At 38.8% G+C, this 18,176-nt stretch overlaps 1 protein-coding gene across 1 annotated transcript in view; it reads left to right on the top strand.

Annotated features, from left to right (window-relative positions):
• The window catches only part of tyw1 (tRNA-yW synthesizing protein 1 homolog (S. cerevisiae)), a 125,338-nt gene that overhangs the window by 63,072 nt on the left and 44,090 nt on the right, over positions 1 to 18,176 (top strand). The window contains exons 8-12 of the mRNA XM_034115861.1: positions 2,609 to 2,738; positions 9,369 to 9,421; positions 9,514 to 9,632; positions 10,848 to 10,957; positions 17,285 to 17,462. Coding sequence (XP_033971752.1) covers positions 2,609 to 2,738; positions 9,369 to 9,421; positions 9,514 to 9,632; positions 10,848 to 10,957; positions 17,285 to 17,462 — 590 coding nt within the window. The remainder of the gene's footprint in view (positions 1 to 2,608; positions 2,739 to 9,368; positions 9,422 to 9,513; positions 9,633 to 10,847; positions 10,958 to 17,284; positions 17,463 to 18,176) is intronic.

The raw sequence follows: 18,176 nt of genomic DNA, 5'->3' as shown, positions 1-18,176 counted from the left end.
GTGTGTGTGTGTGTATGTGGAAATTCCCCTTTGATTCTATTGGCTCTAACGGTTCAAAAGAGATACACCCATTTCCACCTAAATGACCCCAGAGGTGTTTTTCTTTTGCTAAACCTCTCTAAAAAGGTCAAATGTTACTTGTTTTGCATCAATCTTGATACAGGGTACTTATTATATGTTATAGTTTGGATTCCTAAAGCTTTTAGTCTACTATCCATCATTCAAGGGTGGTTTTCACTATAAGTAATGGTTTATTTTTGGACGGACACTATCATTTAATTTTTTTTACTATGTTCAATCTGAATTTACTTTAAAATAAAAAAACATCTATATTGATTCTGACTTTTCTTCATCCAACTCACAGGTTTATCATTGCTTTGAGAAAAAAGATTATTAATTTACCCCTTTTAGAAGGGAAGATATGGTCATTTGTTCTGGGAATGTCATTTTCGAGCCTGAAACCTGAAAAACAGGCTTGGGGCTTAACAGGTTAAAAAGTATTAAACGGCATTTTCCAAGGTATTACATTTTGTAGCTTGTTTTCAATAAGTATATCAATTGTCCAAAGAGGTTGTATTCGCAAGTTTGCCTGAATGTAATCATTGCGTAGGTGTGATTCTGTGTAGTTTATTTATGGCATCCCGTTGGATTTGACGTCATCTGAACAGGACATCGCACGCTCACTGCTTGATAGTGCGTTTACGCCGTTTGTTAAACAACATCGTTATGGAGAAATGCAAGTTTGCGTCCAAATGGTTGGAAGATAAGAAGGAAGGACAATCAATACGGTGGGTGTTTCTCAATGTCAAGGACGCTTCCTTGGTAGGACATGTCCCTCCAAGTCAGGTCCTTCAGAAGCGAGGCAAGAATTCTTCCTAGCCTCGGAAAACGAAGAATGGTGGAACAGGCTAACAGGTCTGCAGGTGTGTGTCATATGCGTGGCTTAAATGGAGCGCGATTTCCGCCAAAGATTTGGAAATTGGTCCGTGCGCAAAGCATTGTGGGGATTTTAAGACCGCGGAGGATACACATGTGCAGCCTCGACATTTCCCACAACGAAGGACGCCGCCCTCGGTAGAATCCCAAGCATCCTGGACATTGGAACAGTCCTTCGGCAGGACTCGATGACGTAGCATCCGTGGAAATAGTGGCTCTGGAGCAGCCTTCCTCGACCATTGAGAAACACCCACTGACTGACTGCTGCTTGATAGCGCGCGAAGGTCTGTTTATGCCGGTTGTTAAACAACACCGTTATGGGGAAATGCAAGTTTGCGTCCAAATGGTTGGAAGATAAGGAGGAAGGACTAGCAATACTGTATATAGTGAATGTGAGGTAAAGTGTGTCGTCAATGTAACCGGTTAAAACTCGAAGTGGCGATGAGGTCTTAAAATGTATGGAAAGGGTCTTAAAAAAGGTCTTAAAAGGTATTACATTTGACTTCAGGATTCCTGCATATACCCTGATTAAGGTTCTTTGGGGTATTCAAAGGAAGCATAGAAAGTTTGACAGTATATTTTTATGACGTCATCAACCTAAAATTATAATTTGAATGTCGATGACAAAGATATAAATTAAGCTTCAACTATTTGGTAAAGTACTTTGAGCCACAAGACAACGTATGTTTCAAAGGAGCACTGACGGGAAGGATGTATTTATTTGGTTGTTTTCAAATATAATTTAGAATTGTTTTTGAAATAGTGAACGCATCCTTTCAGCCAACACTCAGAAGGAACAGTTAGAGGACTTTGTGGAGATTTATTATTTGACAAAAAGTGTATTGGATAGAATCCCTGACTCAGAGGCACATGTCATGTGTATAGCCCTAATAGATGTAGATCAATTGAACTTGGCTCCATGCCACTGCAAGCTGCACAGGAACCAGTTAACAAAAGTTTCACTTTTTCCCTACACACATAGGTACATTCTTCAACGATGGCTGACAGTAGCAGTCTCTTATAAGCGTTGCTCTGCTGAGAAGGTGACAAATCGAGCCTTATAGACAGGATGGAGCAGGGACAGCAGCACATTAATTGGGTGGAGCTGTCACCTTCACATTGGAAATCTCAAAGGCACCTCCTCCAGCAGACCTAACTGAAAAGTAATACATGTTCCCATGTACCGGGGAACTCTTCTAGCAGGACTTAATCAATCTTCTTTTGCATCTGTAAACAGCACTTCTTAGATATTTAGATTTACATAAAAAGGCAGTATATTGCAATAATGTAAGCCTGGCCTGAAGGACGTTGTTAATCCTTCAAACTAACAGGCTGCAGCAGCTTTTGCATCAAAACAGCCGTTGTGGTTTGAAATGCAATAAATTATCTTGCTGTAATGTACGCCTCTTGTTGTGTTTCACTTGGCCCCTGAAGGGCCTTAAACGAAGACTACCCTGTATAGTTCTCACAAGATCATGTCCATTTATAAAAAAATGAAGTAATCTGTTTAATGATTATGTGACACATAAAAGCCATACAAGGACAGCAGAATCCCAACCTTGATCTTTAGTCCTGTCAAACATCGAACTCTTTTGAATTTCTTTCTTTTATCTCTGATTTCTTCAAAGTGGTCATAAACAATTAGTGACTTAGAGTTTTGTGTCTGCGGCAGAGCAAAGAGGAGGGTGGAGATGGCCTGATGGTGAAGCTTTCCAAGGTGAATGGACTGAAGAAGATTGAAGATGAAGCGGAAAGAAGAGAGATGATTACACCTGCCCTTAGAAAAGCACTAACAAAACAAGGTAAGAAAATTGAGGATGTTTTATTCAGTAAAAGTCCTAGCATTAAACCCATCAAATGAGAAACATCAATATGATTTATAATGGCCACTTCATGTAATGGTGGTCTTTTATGAATCTGTGACTTGTGTAAATCTGTTTCATTTCCAAAAGAACATCTGCTGGTGTCACTGGTGACTGTGAATAATTTATTCTTATTATCTAGCTGCGCTGCTCTGCATTAAAAAAAAAAAGAAATCGAATTAAAGACCATCTGCTTGTCAGCATATGCTTAACCCTTCTCTCTCCACAAGGGCAGCACAGTCGTAATTCTCTTTAAAACTTTAATTGATAGCCATTTTTTGAATTTCAGCTACAAATCTAACAAACCTGCTCAAGTGCCAGGTAAGAAGATCATTTAGATGTTTGGTGTAATTGATCAAGTATCATCTTTACTTGCTTCTAATGCTAATTTATTTTGCATACCAAGCAGTAGGCAGCAACATATTGGAAACTCTGGTAGAATTATGTAAAGGTTAATCAGCTGCTGAAAAACCCCATTTTAAATGTTTCCTTTCCCTGTAGTGTGTTATAAAGGTTTTTGTGCATGTAAATGGTCTGCAAAGGCTACAATCCCTGTGTTTCCTCCAGAGGGAGTTTCTCTCCCACACACTCCCCCCCTTCTTGAAACGCCAGACTGGGCTCTGGTTTCAGACAGAGGGTGAAAAGAGGTGCTGCAGTATGAGAAATAAGGTCCTTCAGTCAAAACAACAGTGTGTGTGGCTTCGCATAGGCTAAGCCTGGCACTCTGTAAAAGCCAGAGAGCACAGATATAAATGATTGTGTGAAATGTGAACAGCTGCACTCGTAATTTATGAGAATAAATGAAGAGGACACACTGAACAACACAGATAAATTGGTCAATTTGATCTCGTCAGAGGTATTACATGGCGAGTGTGAAGCAGGGCAATGTGTGTTTTCCAATGGCACTAAATGTTGCATTTTCAGTCCATTGACTGTCTTTACCTCCCACACTCAAAAAACCATACTCCCAGCTGCTGTCAACATGTTATTGCTCATACATCCTAATTCAAAGTCCAGACATGTAGTGACCTTAAAAGGTCTTCTTGTGCCGCTCTGAATATAATTCATTATATCTCTGACTGTTTCATTTGAGAAGTATGGCTGTCTCCATTTGAGGGCTGGACGTTAACTCACTGAAATGTACACTTATGATAACAATAATGTACAGACAATCTAATTTTTCAGGCCAAAAAAAAAAAAGAATTGATGTTGGATTTAAATTGTATTAAGAATGGTGCAGTGATGAAGTATTAATGTAGGCCGACCCAGAAGTTAGTATCACATGGGATCCCTCGACCACAAGGAATGGGATTTGGGCAGATTGCAGAAAATAAACTTTGTTACAAAGTAACACTCGTTTATGATTCTTTACGGACTAATTGCTGCACCACTCTTTATGGGAAACAATCTAGTCGAAATATTAATAATTTTGCCCGTGCCCTACAATTTTCTTTTCTTGGGGGGTCAGAAAAATGTTTGCGATGGATACATCTGAAAGAGTAATATTTAAGTGTTAAACAGCTATGGACATACATTTAACAGAATACGTTCGCACAATTTGTTAGTGCACAGGGATGTCACTGCTTGTTTCCCTTATTTTTTTGTTATGTCTGGGGGATTACTTCTTGGTATTCTATCATTTTGTGACTGTAAAAATAGACTAGTGCTGGCTGCTTGAATGATTGGATGAGTGAGGCTTTGTCTGAATCCTTAATATTCAGTATGGCTAAATATTTATGATATAACACCCCAGAGTGTTGGTTGTTACTCATTGTTTCTGTCTGAAACATTTGACTATATCTTCTCTATTTAGTCCGTTCTCTAGTATAACACATGTCAGGCGTTTTCAGCCAGTAAGCCCCACTGTTGGCTTACACAAGCCTCTATAAATAGGACTCAGTGAGCAGGACTTCACTTCATCTGACCAAATGCTGACCTGTTTCATGTTGTCTTGGCAATTGTCAGTCTCAGTAGACAGTTTGTTTTATTTGCAATGAAAGAATTAAGGATGAAAGTTCTGGCGTTGTTTTCTTCGTCTTGGATGGCTGCATTTCCTCTATAGCCCTATTTGGCATTTCATGGAAGCAAAAGTAACACAGCTAGTAAAATTCTTGGGTAATATCCAAGAAAGTTTTCACAGAGAGCTTTTAAGAAAAGGAAATAGCTGTCAACTGAATTCACACTACAATTTTTAAATGCGACTCATATCTGTACCTAAAATGTCTTTGACTTAAAGGGGACCTATCATGCAAAATGCACTTTTGTACGTCTTTTAAACATGAATATGTGTCCCCGGTGTTCCAGTGTTAATTTTGGCAGCTGTTTTTGATTTAGTCTTAGTCTTTAGACGAAAATGGTTATTAGTTTTAGTCACATTTTAGTCATTTCTGTCCTTCATAGTTTTAGTCTAGTTTTAGTCGACGAAAAATTACATTTTAGTCAACTTTTAGTCAAAATGTTTTCTCTCTTTAAACCAATTCAGTTAGGCAAATACAGGTTTCTGACATTGTAATCAAGGTGACAGCATCAAGTGTTGACATTCGTAAAGCAACATTTCACTCTCTTAACACTTTACTTGTGTAATATCTAGGGATGGGTATCGTTAAGGTTTTCTACGGTACTACTAGTCTTATCAATACTGCTTATCGATCCGGTACTTTAACGGTATTCTTGTATTTACTTTTTGTTATTTTTTAAAGGAAAAAACTAACAAATTGTTAACCGAATTAATTGCTTTATTTAAATGTGAAATAAATGAAATATATATAATTATGTTAAAATATTGTAGGCTACTGTACTTGAGTAAAATGTTGAGGTACTTGTACTTTACTGGAGTATTTAAATGTTTTGCTACTGTGTACTTCTACTCCACTACAGTTCATAGTTAAATGGTGTACTTCTACTCCACTACATGTATTGAATACCTTTAGTTACTTTACAGATGTGGATGAATGATGTGAAATATAACTCAGTGTTAACTCAGACTTTAGTTCCACCTGGAGTAAATTCACAAGCTACCCTGCAGTATACAAAGTCATTCAAACTAGCTGCACCTTTACCAGCTTTGAGAACACTTTCATGATCAATCATTATAAAACATATCATATATATTATTCTGAAATGGACCAATCTGCACAATGACTACTTTTACTGTCGCTACTTTCACTATATTTTGATGATCATACTTTGACTTCAGGAACTCTTTCTACACTATGGTATTTTTTTACTTAACTACAAGATCTGAGTACTTCTTCCACCTCTGCACACCTGATGTGATAACGTTACTCGTAATTGGGGCAACAGAGCTACGAGTTAAGGAAGTCGAAAATTGTGCATTTCTCCGACTGAATATGACGCCTTTTGGCCGGCTGTTTGGACAGACTACTCTACTCGTGTCAACGCGCTAACGCGAAAACATGGCAAACGAGCTTTGTCCACATCGAGCCTTGTAGAGTGTCTCTATACTCTCTGAACGCTCCGTCCCCGGCAGATCTCTGCCGCTGCAGCGTGTCTGTTAGGCCCCGCCCCCGCACACAGAGAGAGAGGGAGTTCGCTCTTCTGGAGTGAAGAGAGCGGAAATAATGATATTGCAAGTTAGAAATGTAAGATGCATTTTGACAGACAAGACGGGCAATTGGGGGGAAATACCCTGCATTTTGAATGTCCGATAGTCCACCATTAACACCTTAGTCCCGTCTCGTCTCGTCAACGAAAACTAAATATACATTTCGTCAAATTTTCGTTATCAAGAATCTATTTTTAGCTCGTTATCGTCTCGTCTTAGTCGTGTAAAAAAGGTCGTTGACGAACATTTTTCGTCATAGTTTTCGTTGACGAAATTAACACTGCGGTGTTCCAGGGAACTCACCAAGTGTCAGAAAACACAACCCTCTCTATTTTCCTCCATACCCAAATCTCTAAAAAAGGGGCTGCAACGGATCTGATAAAAACTGATCCAGATTTGAACACTGTCCTGACGTCAGGACGGTGGCGCTACGGCTATTGGGCCAACTCCACCAATCAGGAGGAGACAGCCACGGCCATTGCCGTTCGAAAGCGCTGGAGACGCTGTAGTACATATGCCAGGCCTGTAGGTGGTGCTGTTCTCACAGAATCTGCCCTAACAAAAACAGAGCTAAAAAATGTCAAATTGAGCAAAATGAGGCATGGCTAAAATGCATGATCTGTTTGGTATTTTGAAAAAAAAAAAGTATAAATATGCCTTACATAGGTATGGTCCTACACTATATTATTCAAATATAGCATGATAGGTCCACTTTAAATATATATTTGCATATATGCACTTTAAAGTGTGATTTAAAATTCTCCACTTCTTTGAAACTAGTGCCTGTAAAATAATATGCAGACCTCTCCAAAGATATTAGACTGATTTTTCAACCCTTTGATAAAACACATCCTCTTGCTGCTCATTTTATTTCCCAGAGGCAGAGTATCATGGATCACAGAATAAATTGTTAGCAGAATTGTCAATAATTCTGTCTTTTATTCAAGTTGTTGAAAGCCACAGTCAGCCCACTCGAGAGTAGACCGTTTATCAGTGTTGCACTTACAAAAAGCTTCTGGGTACAGACTAGTTTGTATTCAACAGCTCTTTTTGCAGCAGCAGAGAAACTGTAAGTGGTAAATTAAAGTCCTTTGTTAGATAAGCAGGTGGTCTTTTTTATCAACCATAATCTTCATTAATATTCCACATTCACACGAAAAAACCAGACCGAGAGATGAGAGAGAGAGAGAGAGAGAGAGAGAGAGAGATAGAGAGAGAGATAGAGAGAGATAGATAGATATGAATATGAGAGAGAGATAGATAGAGATAGAGAGAGAGATATAGATATATAGAGATATATATATAGCGATATAGTAGGTAGATATATATAGTATAGATATATAGATATATATATATAGGTATATATATATATATATATATATATATATATATATATATATATGTATATATATATATATATATATATATATATTATATATATATATATATATATAATATAATATATTATATATATATAGGTATTGTTTTTGTAAGAATGAAAAATAAAAAGGTATATTCATCTCTCTGTCGAATACTATACCCTTATTTCCCAAGAAATGCATAAAAGAGTCGCAGGTAGAAATAAAGGCATCTCGCTTTTAAGTGATTTTCTCTAACGAGAGGCAGAAAGACATCTCTGGCCCAGGCGCAGTTTCATTACATTTTAAATCTAAAGCTATGAGCAGGGAGAAAGCACAAGTAAATACAACTGAAACTTTCAATCCATTGATGATGTCTCATTGATCCTGTAAGACGAGGCTGTTGAGAGTCTGTATTTGTGTGCATGCATGGAAACATAGTCAGTGTAAAGCTAGCATGTATTTATTGTATCTCTATCATTTCATTTGAAACTGTAATGGATTTGGGTCTTTCATACAGACTATTAAATGTATAGAATGACCAGAAAACATGCTTTATGGTGATAAACATTGTCATCGAGATATGAAATAACTAATTCCGGGATAAAAGTTTTTTTCCATATTGCTCGTGAATTCCGGAACGTTGATGCTAAAGCGTTGTTGTGGTGATGACTGCAAGCCGTTGGTAAATGTCTTTCAAAATGTGATTCCCTACACATTGAAGTACAATTATTCATAGCACATATTGTACCTTTTCAGCAGATGCCATGTCTCAGTGATAACCGAGAAAGAGTAAATAGGAAGGCTTTGGCTCCATCCTCTACCTTGAAGGACATTAGAAATTGATTTCCCTAACAAACTATGAAGGGGAACCGTTGCTTACATTAATAACATCAATGGTTAAATTAACTGCCCGCAGGTCTAGTCCTATACCCTTGTTTTCCGAGTTTAGATGAGGACATGTGCTTTCAAGGTATTTTCAGATGGAAAAACAATTTCATGCTGGTCAACATTTTACTGCCCCTGAGATAAAAAGACAAAGCACACATTAGGTGTTTAAATTGAATTATGTATCTGGGGCTTCATTGAAATGAGTTCTTTCACCATTTCAACTTTTTCTGCAAATATATCCTAAACAGCCTTGATGAATTACAGTGGTTTTTGACTATAGCATCAAACACATGAATGAATTCACATCAGGCTGATCTGCTGCTTCTTGGCTTAGCTAGTAAAGTCACTTTAAACGTTCAGATGAAATGAAAAAGATAAAAATGAGCCCTTCTTGATCCCTTTGGAAGCAATCCCAATATCTTTTTCTGGTATTTCTTCAGCAGATTAAGTGATAAAGTGTAAAAAAGGACTCAGCCCAGCAGGGCCGTTCATAGCCAGCGGTATTAGGCTGTGGATAAAGAGGATAGAGAGAATTTGTAACACTTTATCTTCCTTTTAGCTGAAAGAGAATTTAAAGCGATATTCCTTCCTTCCTATTGCGGATGTGAAGATCAGTAGCCAAACGATAATATTGAGCGGGACCTTTACTGATGTACCATTCTAAGAAAATACATCCTCTAGATTTCTATGTTTAAATATCTGGTCAGAAAAAAGTTTACTGATTGAGAGCCATGTTGTTCTTTCTCTTCTGTGTAGGGTACAAACTCATCGGAAGTCATTCAGGAGTGAAGCTTTGTCGATGGACCAAGGTAAATGGAATGTACTCCTCTCAGTGAAGAATTTGACTTTGTAACTAACTGTTTGCATCCCTAACAATAAAAGCATTGTTTCTGTTGCTCAGTCTATGTTGCGAGGGAGAGGAGGCTGTTACAAGCACACTTTCTATGGGATCGAGTCTCACCGCTGCATGGAAACTACCCCCAGCCTCGCCTGCGCTAACAAGTGTGTCTTCTGCTGGAGGTATGTACCTGGAGAGAAGAGCCACTGCAGAGTCTCAGGGGGCAGTTTGACAGAGATGGCTTGGATCATACTAATAGTCAGACTTCAGATAAAAGTCTGAATTCATCTTTTGCAGCTAACATTTGGCTAGCTAACTAGCTTGCCTTTTCTCTAACTCCAACTCGTTAGCTTAACCTCACTTTGCAATTTAGTTAGTCTATAAAGTATTATCTCTCATAATAATCATCCTTATTGACCGGTAAAAGGCACTATATTTTGTATAATACATATTGATATGGACATTTCTTTTATGCATTTAAACGGATAAGTGTGTTAATTCATATAGAAACAGAATACTTTGTTTCTTCATACAACAGCGCTTTCATTTTAGAGTATAGCGTAAGATTGTAAACAAATACAAATGTTATGTAGCTACGTAAAATCGCTCGACTCATTATATTTGCATCCTGGGAAAGTTTGAAAGACATTTGACTGATCAAAGATTGTAATAATAACCTCTAATAATAATACAAAATGTTCAGTAAGCAGAGTCATCTAAGAGCAAAATCAACACCTACAGACCATCCTGAAACGGGTGCACTATATGTTGCTTAAAAATATGCGTGGGCTGTTTTATGTTGATTTATGGGGAAAATTAAAGCAATAGGGGATCGAAGTCCTTTCAAGCAGCAGGCTAACACACTCCGGATTTCTTTGGCTTGTTGGTGTTTTATATTTCAATGCAGCACCTACATATGCTACTTTGACCATTGACGGTTACTTAATTTGCATCATAGTTCAGCTGTAGTGACGTTTTCCCACAGATGTACATATATTGACTGACCGGGTTTCCACTGTATATATTTTTGTTTTCTTTCTGTGAATGGTCGAAAGCCACAGATCTCTGTAAGTAAAGAAAACTGAATAAATCTTTTTTGTTGCTGTTGATGTGTAATACAGGACAAAGCAGCTTTTAGGCTTATCAAATACATTTTTTCTGCTTAGACAGGTTTTTATATAAATGGATCAGGACAAAAAGTGAGCGAATCTTTTTTCCTGAAACTTTCAGAATCTCTTTACACAGAGGGGACACATGTTGATGTAGAAAAGACATGAACAAGTGGACTTTGCATAATAGGTGACCTGTAATGGGCATTTGTAGTATAATACCACTCCTTACCTTACAGTATGCCTGCTGTTATCCCTAACCTGTTTATCTTTGTGCCGCACTAACAGACACAACACCAACCCTGTGGGCACAGAGTGGCGCTGGAAGATGGACCCTGCTGAGAAAATCCTGGAGGATGCCCTAGAGAAACACCAGACCATGATCCGACAGTTCAGAGGTTTGCTTTAGCAGGAGCATTCTCCCCTTCTCAATCTCTCTGTATAGTCCTGTTTCTCTTTCAGTCTGTCTGGCTATTTATTTATCCATCAAACTGTTGCTTTGTCGAGTGTACTTCATACAATCTGAGGAGGGCGACAGGACGCTCATCGACGGCCAGACATCTATCGACATCTATCGACATCTATCGACATCTATCGACATCTATCGACATCTATCGACATCTATCGACGGCCGAAATCGGCCCGGTGTGTCCGGGCATTTAAAGAGGCCCTATTATGCTTGTTTGGGTTTTCCCTTCCCTTCTTTAAGTGCCCAATGCACACCTGTGTCCTATTTGAGTAGTGCAACCTCACAAATGATATTTAGATTTGGGGGGTTTTCCCTTGAGTGTTATTTAGATTGTTGTTCAAAATGGTCTGTAAAGGCTAAAATCCCTGTGTTCCCTCCAGAGGGAGTTTCTCTCCCACACCGCCCCCCCCGGCCTGACACGCCTCTATTGTACTCCTTTGTTTACTTTAGCAGCATAGTGACATCACTACGTAACACTCACGCTTCTATTGGCTAGCGCTCCAACACGTGTTAAGCTAAGGAGCGGGATATCTCTAACTGGTTGACCAATCACAACAGAGCCGGCCAGCTGCCCAATCAGAGCAAACTGGACTCTGGTTTCAGACAGAGGGTGAAAAGAGTTGCTGTAGCACAGGCAGTATGAGAAAAAATAAAGAGCTTTTTGAACATTAAAGCATGGAGACATGTCCCAGTAGAGACACTACATACACCTGAACATTAGCAGAATATGGCCACTTTAATATTTCGACTATTAAAGCCCTAACCCTTTCATCTTACAACGTTTACAGTACATTGACATCAAAGATTGTATGACTGATTGATTCTTTGACCTCACAGTCAACAGGCTCGCTTACCTCAACTGCTGATCCCATTATCAAACAGAGAAGCTGTTATATGGAAATGAAATAGAGGCCAAATGCTGAAAGCCTTTCAGATATTTCTTCTTTAAAGCGTTACTTTATAGCTAGTATCATTCTCAGAGCTGTATTATAATGCATGTCATCATAGAAAAGTGATCTCCTGTTGTTTATTATAATGGAAAAATAGTATGTATCCAAGCTTCTTAGTTCGCTTATAAATAAAATAAACATGCATATTTGTAACAAAAGGCTTTCAATTACGCCATTTTGTCCAGCAAATAAAGAAAAGCACATTTTCAGATGCTTTGCAATTTAATGAAGAAACACACTAGAGCAAAACGCAAGCCTATAATGTCATTATCATCCATAATTTGTTTCCAGCTGCACTACAGAATCACATTAGGCAGCCTTCAACTCCATTTACCATTCAGTGATACGTTTTATAATGTCTAAAGCAATGATCTAACCAGACAATGCCTCTGAAAACCCCACTGTGTGGTTAAACTGGGTTCTACTCTGATTACATGATGTTCTACTGCTTTAAAGATCTCATCAAAAATAGTTTTAAAACCCCATGCAACAGTTATATAATAATAAGTTATGAAAAGATGCCTTTAAAAAATTAAAATCAAGGTTTAGTTACCAACAGAACGGTCCTTGTGATTTAACTCTTACTCTGTTGTTACTGTACGTGATACAACGGTAGTGAATATCTTCTTTTATTTCAGTGTAGGATGGGTTTGTTTATTTGATTTTCCTCCATATTCATCACTTCTTCCAATATGATGCAGTGTTATGCTCTTTGGTTGGCAGTAAATCAAACTCTCTTAGGTCATACTCAAAGCATTATAATAAAATCCACATGAGTATGAACTAGGAACGCACAATTTTGAAAAAATAGCTAATATTGATATTGCAATTACCATATGATCCCCGAGATGATCAGTTTTGAAACAATATTCACATTATCATTTAAAAATATATTAAAATGATCATGTTAGGAGAATATGTAGCATGCAAGGAATTTCTTTATACATTTTTCACACATTTTCCATGACCAATTATTGTGCTTACTGCGATTTGGGTTGCCCATACTGAAATCAAAGCATTTTTTAATTAATTGTGCAGACCTCTTATAAACCTACTTTATTTTAGTACAATTGCATGCGGATGAAGTAAGAAGAGCTTTTGCCGCTGTATTTTATTCTCTCATTCTCTCAGCAGCAACACAGCACTTTCAATTTTTAAACGACTCACCCCAGTCATGCATACTGTTCTCGTACACTGGCCCTTCCATCCAAGTATCCATGTCCTAGTTCATTTTTGTAAAAAACAACAACAGCAAAGGAAGTGTTCAGTGTGTTTTCATAACTAACACATCATAAACAAACTAAAGAATGCAATTCCTGAAGAAATTGCTAGTGGGAATGCTTTATGCTGAAAAGCTGACGCTAAACTGCTATGCTGAAATGCAATGTGTAAGAAGAAAGTGAAGAATTTAGATTGAAATGATACATGAAGACTGGGGGCTTGAATGTGTGATGAGAGAAGAAAATAAAGTAAAAAGGCTTGGAAAAGCAGCAGAATATTTGAACTGCAAACTTTTGAACTAACTTGATGGCGAATGATCTGTCGCCATGCCAACAGCATTTGATGACATCCCATAATACGCTTAGATGCGTTGATGGCTGCATCGTTACCAAACCTGTGAAGTTTTGGGCCGTTGGAGCATTTTCACTGAAGTTATGAGAAAACCGTGTTTCATGGCGAGCATTGTGTTGCCATGGCAACGGCATTTGAAGAAATCTCAAAACTGTCCCGTAGATGTCTTCACGGCTGGACTGTTAGCACACATGTTGAAGTTTGAGCACTTTTTGAACATTTTCATAGGAGTTAATGTATAGCGACATCGTCTCTTTTATGGCGAGGGATGCGTTTCCATGGAAACGGCATATGATGACACCCCCATAATTGACGTATAGAGCAGTTGAGGGCAGGACCATTACCCATATCTGAAGTCTGCTGCTCTGAGCATGTCAGTTGGAGTTATGACATCATCGTGTTCCATGACACAGGTGTTTATATTTGAGCTAACGACGTGTCCAGAGATCAAAGGTTTCCATGTGTGATGTGCAGTAATCAGGTTGAGAGGAGAGCATTTTCATTGTTCTGAATGAGAGATAAACCTCTTACATGTGAACGTTTTGTTGAAGAACCGTAACAGATATCGGTGTGAAATTTCAAAGCGTGAAGCATGTCAAGGAACTTGAGCATCTGAAGTGTACTTTTTGTGTACTTTCGGGTTAATAATGTGCCTTTTTGGCAGATTAACTAAAGGTGTGCAGCTGCTGTGGTGCGGGATCGATGAGGCTGAACTTACCAATGGGGTTTAATGGAGACATATTGAACGGTTTTTGTCACTTCATGCCCTCAAGAGGCATTTTGTTTAATTATTTTGCTTAATCTTTTTAATTTTTCAAGCTACGAGATGTTTTCCTACGTTTCTCATGAAAAATGATGTCTCAGGAATGTAGGGTTTGGGAATTATGGCAGGTTTAAAAGAAAATATGAAGGCAAAATTAAATCTGTCCTCCACTCTAGCTGTGACATCACGCACTCTAAAATCTGAAGAAGGCCTCTTTACCAAGGTCTGAACAATGTTTAATATCTCTAAAGTAAGAATCAGATTTAAAAGTGTGTTACACGAATAATGTCAGAAAGAGTGTAACATTTTAGTAGAGTGAAAGTATGAATTAGCAGTTGAAGTTGCATGAAGATTGTTCAAGTCTGAAGAGTTTCTCCATTGACTTTCATGTTAAACATTTGATGAATTATGGGATGTATCTCTGGAATTATGAAAGTTATGAATAAGAAAAGTAATAGCCATCGATTCCCGACCGAGCTGAACGTTTTGATGTTTTGAACGGAGTTTTCTGCGATGTGGAATGTGGGGAGAAAAAGAGGTGCAAAATAACCCGGCGGAATAATAAAGAATTTTTGTGCGTAGCATAACAGATAGTGGGAATGCTGTATCAGCATTCCCACTAAATGAGAGGGGGAGAAGAAGCCTGCAAAGCAAAGGATAATGACTTATCAAACCCCCTCTGTGTCATGGATGAAGCAGGTCATGTCTGCACATCAAAGGTCTGCGATAATAGTTTTATAGTTTTTCAATTCTGAGGCTACACAACAACTGCTTAAATTGTAATAGAGCGCCACGTCTTTGCCCATAGATCATTTCTATCTGAGTGGTCCACTTTAGAGCAGTGAGCCCCTCTAATGACCTCAAGGAAGGGTATTATGTGGTAATGTAATGTAATTCACATTACTAATACCGTAAGATATGGTACATTTAATGAGGTTTCACACACGTGCACCATTCTTCAGTTCTCCCAGAGTTCAGTGGGTTTGCTCCTGTGGTTAGCAGCTGTTCCTTTGCATGGTTTACCCTTGAAGAGTAGCACGGTAACAGGTGCTTTCTATGGTTTCATCCATACAAAATGTTTCAAACTTATCAATTATTCATAGAAGGTGTTATAAAGCATCTGAAGGCAACAGTCCAACTTTTATTTAATTGAGATTCAGTGCATGTATTTTAAATTAAATAGCATCTGCTTTGACTTTAGATTTATTACATCAAATCCCCATGACAGTGTATGAAACTCTTTCCCCCAAAGCTTCCACTTTTCATTTATTCCCTGTCTCCATCAAAATCTTGCCAGCATTTAATACTTGATACTGTCAGCACTCTTATATGAACTTTTCTTCTGTTAACTTATTTCACATCCCCTACCTCTCCACCATTGCCAAACCCAGAGAAAGAGACTTAATTAAACACGGTTTATACACATCTACATATTCAACTAATGACACATCATCTCGCTGTTCTTTTTATGTCCCTGGTGGTTGTGGTCATTAATCTAATTTAGTTGAATCCTATGCATCAAATGTATGTCATTATGGCGGCCTGTGGTCGTGGTCCAATTATGGATTTTCCTCGATTGGACGATAAAACTGAGACTTGGTTCCTCTTCTCTTAAATTCATTTCATCTGGTCTTTTTAAAATTCAACATAGGTAGTAATCTTAAAGGTTAATAGCAGCAGTCTATTACACTTCATAACATTCATTATCATACTCAGAACTTATGCTGGGCGTATTTTAACAGCACCTGTTGGTCTTTGCATGGAGATCCACTGAGCACTAGGAGAGTCCAAGACCACCCAGTGGAAAGAAGGAGAGAGGGGGAGGAGGAGACAGTCTGGGCTTCAGGCCCGACTCCCAGAGCTCCAACTTTCCCCGTCTCCCCTCTCTTCTGCTCATTTTTCATGACCACCACACGTCTCTCCTGTCCCTATTGGTAATTACTCAGTTTGACCTCACTTCAAACCCTGACCTCATGCTGTTCCTTCCCACCGTTTTTCTTTACTTGGTGCTCTTTTGATTTAAGAAGGCATACTTTCTGATTCCCCTAGGGGAAATTCAGCTGTTTTATAATAGTTGAAATGCAAACATGCATTAATGGAGAGGTGTCAGAGCAAAGGGGCTGCCAGGTGTTGTTGCCCTGGAGCAGCTGGGGGTTCTGTGTCTTGCTCAATGACACCCGGTACTCCCAAAAAGTGATCTGGCACCTTTTCCGCTACCAGGACACACAACATTTTTTTTATTTACACATTTGTTCTGGTCTGTGCAGTGATTTAAAACAGTGACCATCCGGTGACATATGGTTCCCAAGCTAAGCCTCTACAGACTGAGATACCGCCTGCCCCAGATTCAGCATTAAACTATTGCTACTATTAGGAACAGTGGGCAACTATCATATTTACAGCGCCTGGGGAGCGCTGTTAGGGTTCAGTGCCTTGCTCAAGGGCATGTCGGTTTGGGGACTTTAATCAGCGACCTATCACAGCTGTAGGCGATAAACAATGGTAGCAACACTGTGATGTAAAAATCCCAATCCCCTCCACGTATGGAGTTGGTTTGACCATTTATTCTTCTAAAAACAGGCAAAAATAAAGTAAAATTGGTACCAGTTACCTAGTGCAAGTTGGATTGCAAGTGGAAGTGTAAATGTGATTTCAGTCAACATAACATTTCACTCCCAGGTGAATGCAGTCAGCTATAAGCACTACTATCACCACCCAAGCTCCAGAACCAACTGCCCACCACCAATAATGAGTGAAAAAACACATAATAAATAAAAAAAACACTTACATGTGGCTCCTACAGCAACCTTACAGTTCCTAAGCCAAGTCCTAAAGGACGGAGCTACCAGCGTCCTAAACCTGTGCCCCGTGTGAGGCTTACTTGTTGTGATGCTTTTATTGGTGGGAGACATTGATTGAGTTGAAGGTGGATTAGCATGAAAACAATCTTCTGTTCCTTCCCCCCCTCCAGGTGTCCCAGGAGTGAAGCCCGAGCGCTACGAGGAGGGCTTGGCAGTCAAACACTGTGCCCTCTCCCTGGTGGGGGAGCCAATCATGTACCCCGAAATCAACACCTTCATCCGCCTCCTCCACACCCATCACATCTCCAGCTTCCTGGTCACCAATGCACAGTTTCCTGAGGAGATCAGGTAGGGGTGAAAGAGACACACAGATATTTTTTTTTGGGGGGGTTGTTTCTATTTATTTCTTCTCTCAAAATATTCCTTCCAGCCAATCTGTTTCAGCTCATTATGTTCCTGTAGTATATTTGTACCTTCTGCCTTGGCAAGCTCTTTGAAGTAGTGGGAGTGTGTCTCAGCAGTTATATTGTTCCCCAGCAGGGAAGATCAAAGGTTTGGCCTCCACAATTATGAGTGCTGTGTGTCCTCTAACCAACACAAAGTATTTTACCCTATTGTTAAGAGTTGTTTGTTTGTTAGGCTTTAAATAACGAATCGGCAATATGTAGTCAAATTAAACTTTTAGTGCTTTGAGCAGCACAAAAAAATATTAGCTTCAGTTGTATTGGTTTCAGAATCTTGCAGATCAAAACCTTCGTACATTAAACATTGTGCATGAGCAGATGCCACTTAGGACAAGTGAGTGTTCTGTAATTTGGGTGAACTGGCCCTTTTCAAACCATCATAATGTATTTGGAACCTTTGCTCGAGTGCTTAATAAACCATTTCCACTTATAAACACTTGCTGCTAGCTCCACAAAAAAACTCACACGTAAGGAATTTGAAAAAAATCTAAATTTTCAAAAGAAGTGTCACAACGGTAAATCTGTGTGTGTGATGCTATATCTTATTTAAAGGGGCCCTATTATGCTTTTTGGGGTTTTCCCTCTTCTGTAGTGTGTT

Source organism: Trematomus bernacchii, unplaced genomic scaffold (genome assembly GCF_902827165.1).
Source record: "Trematomus bernacchii unplaced genomic scaffold, fTreBer1.1, whole genome shotgun sequence".
NCBI classification, from domain to species: Eukaryota; Metazoa; Chordata; class Actinopteri; order Perciformes; family Nototheniidae; genus Trematomus; species Trematomus bernacchii.
This window is presented reverse-complemented; position numbering and strand designations above follow the sequence as displayed.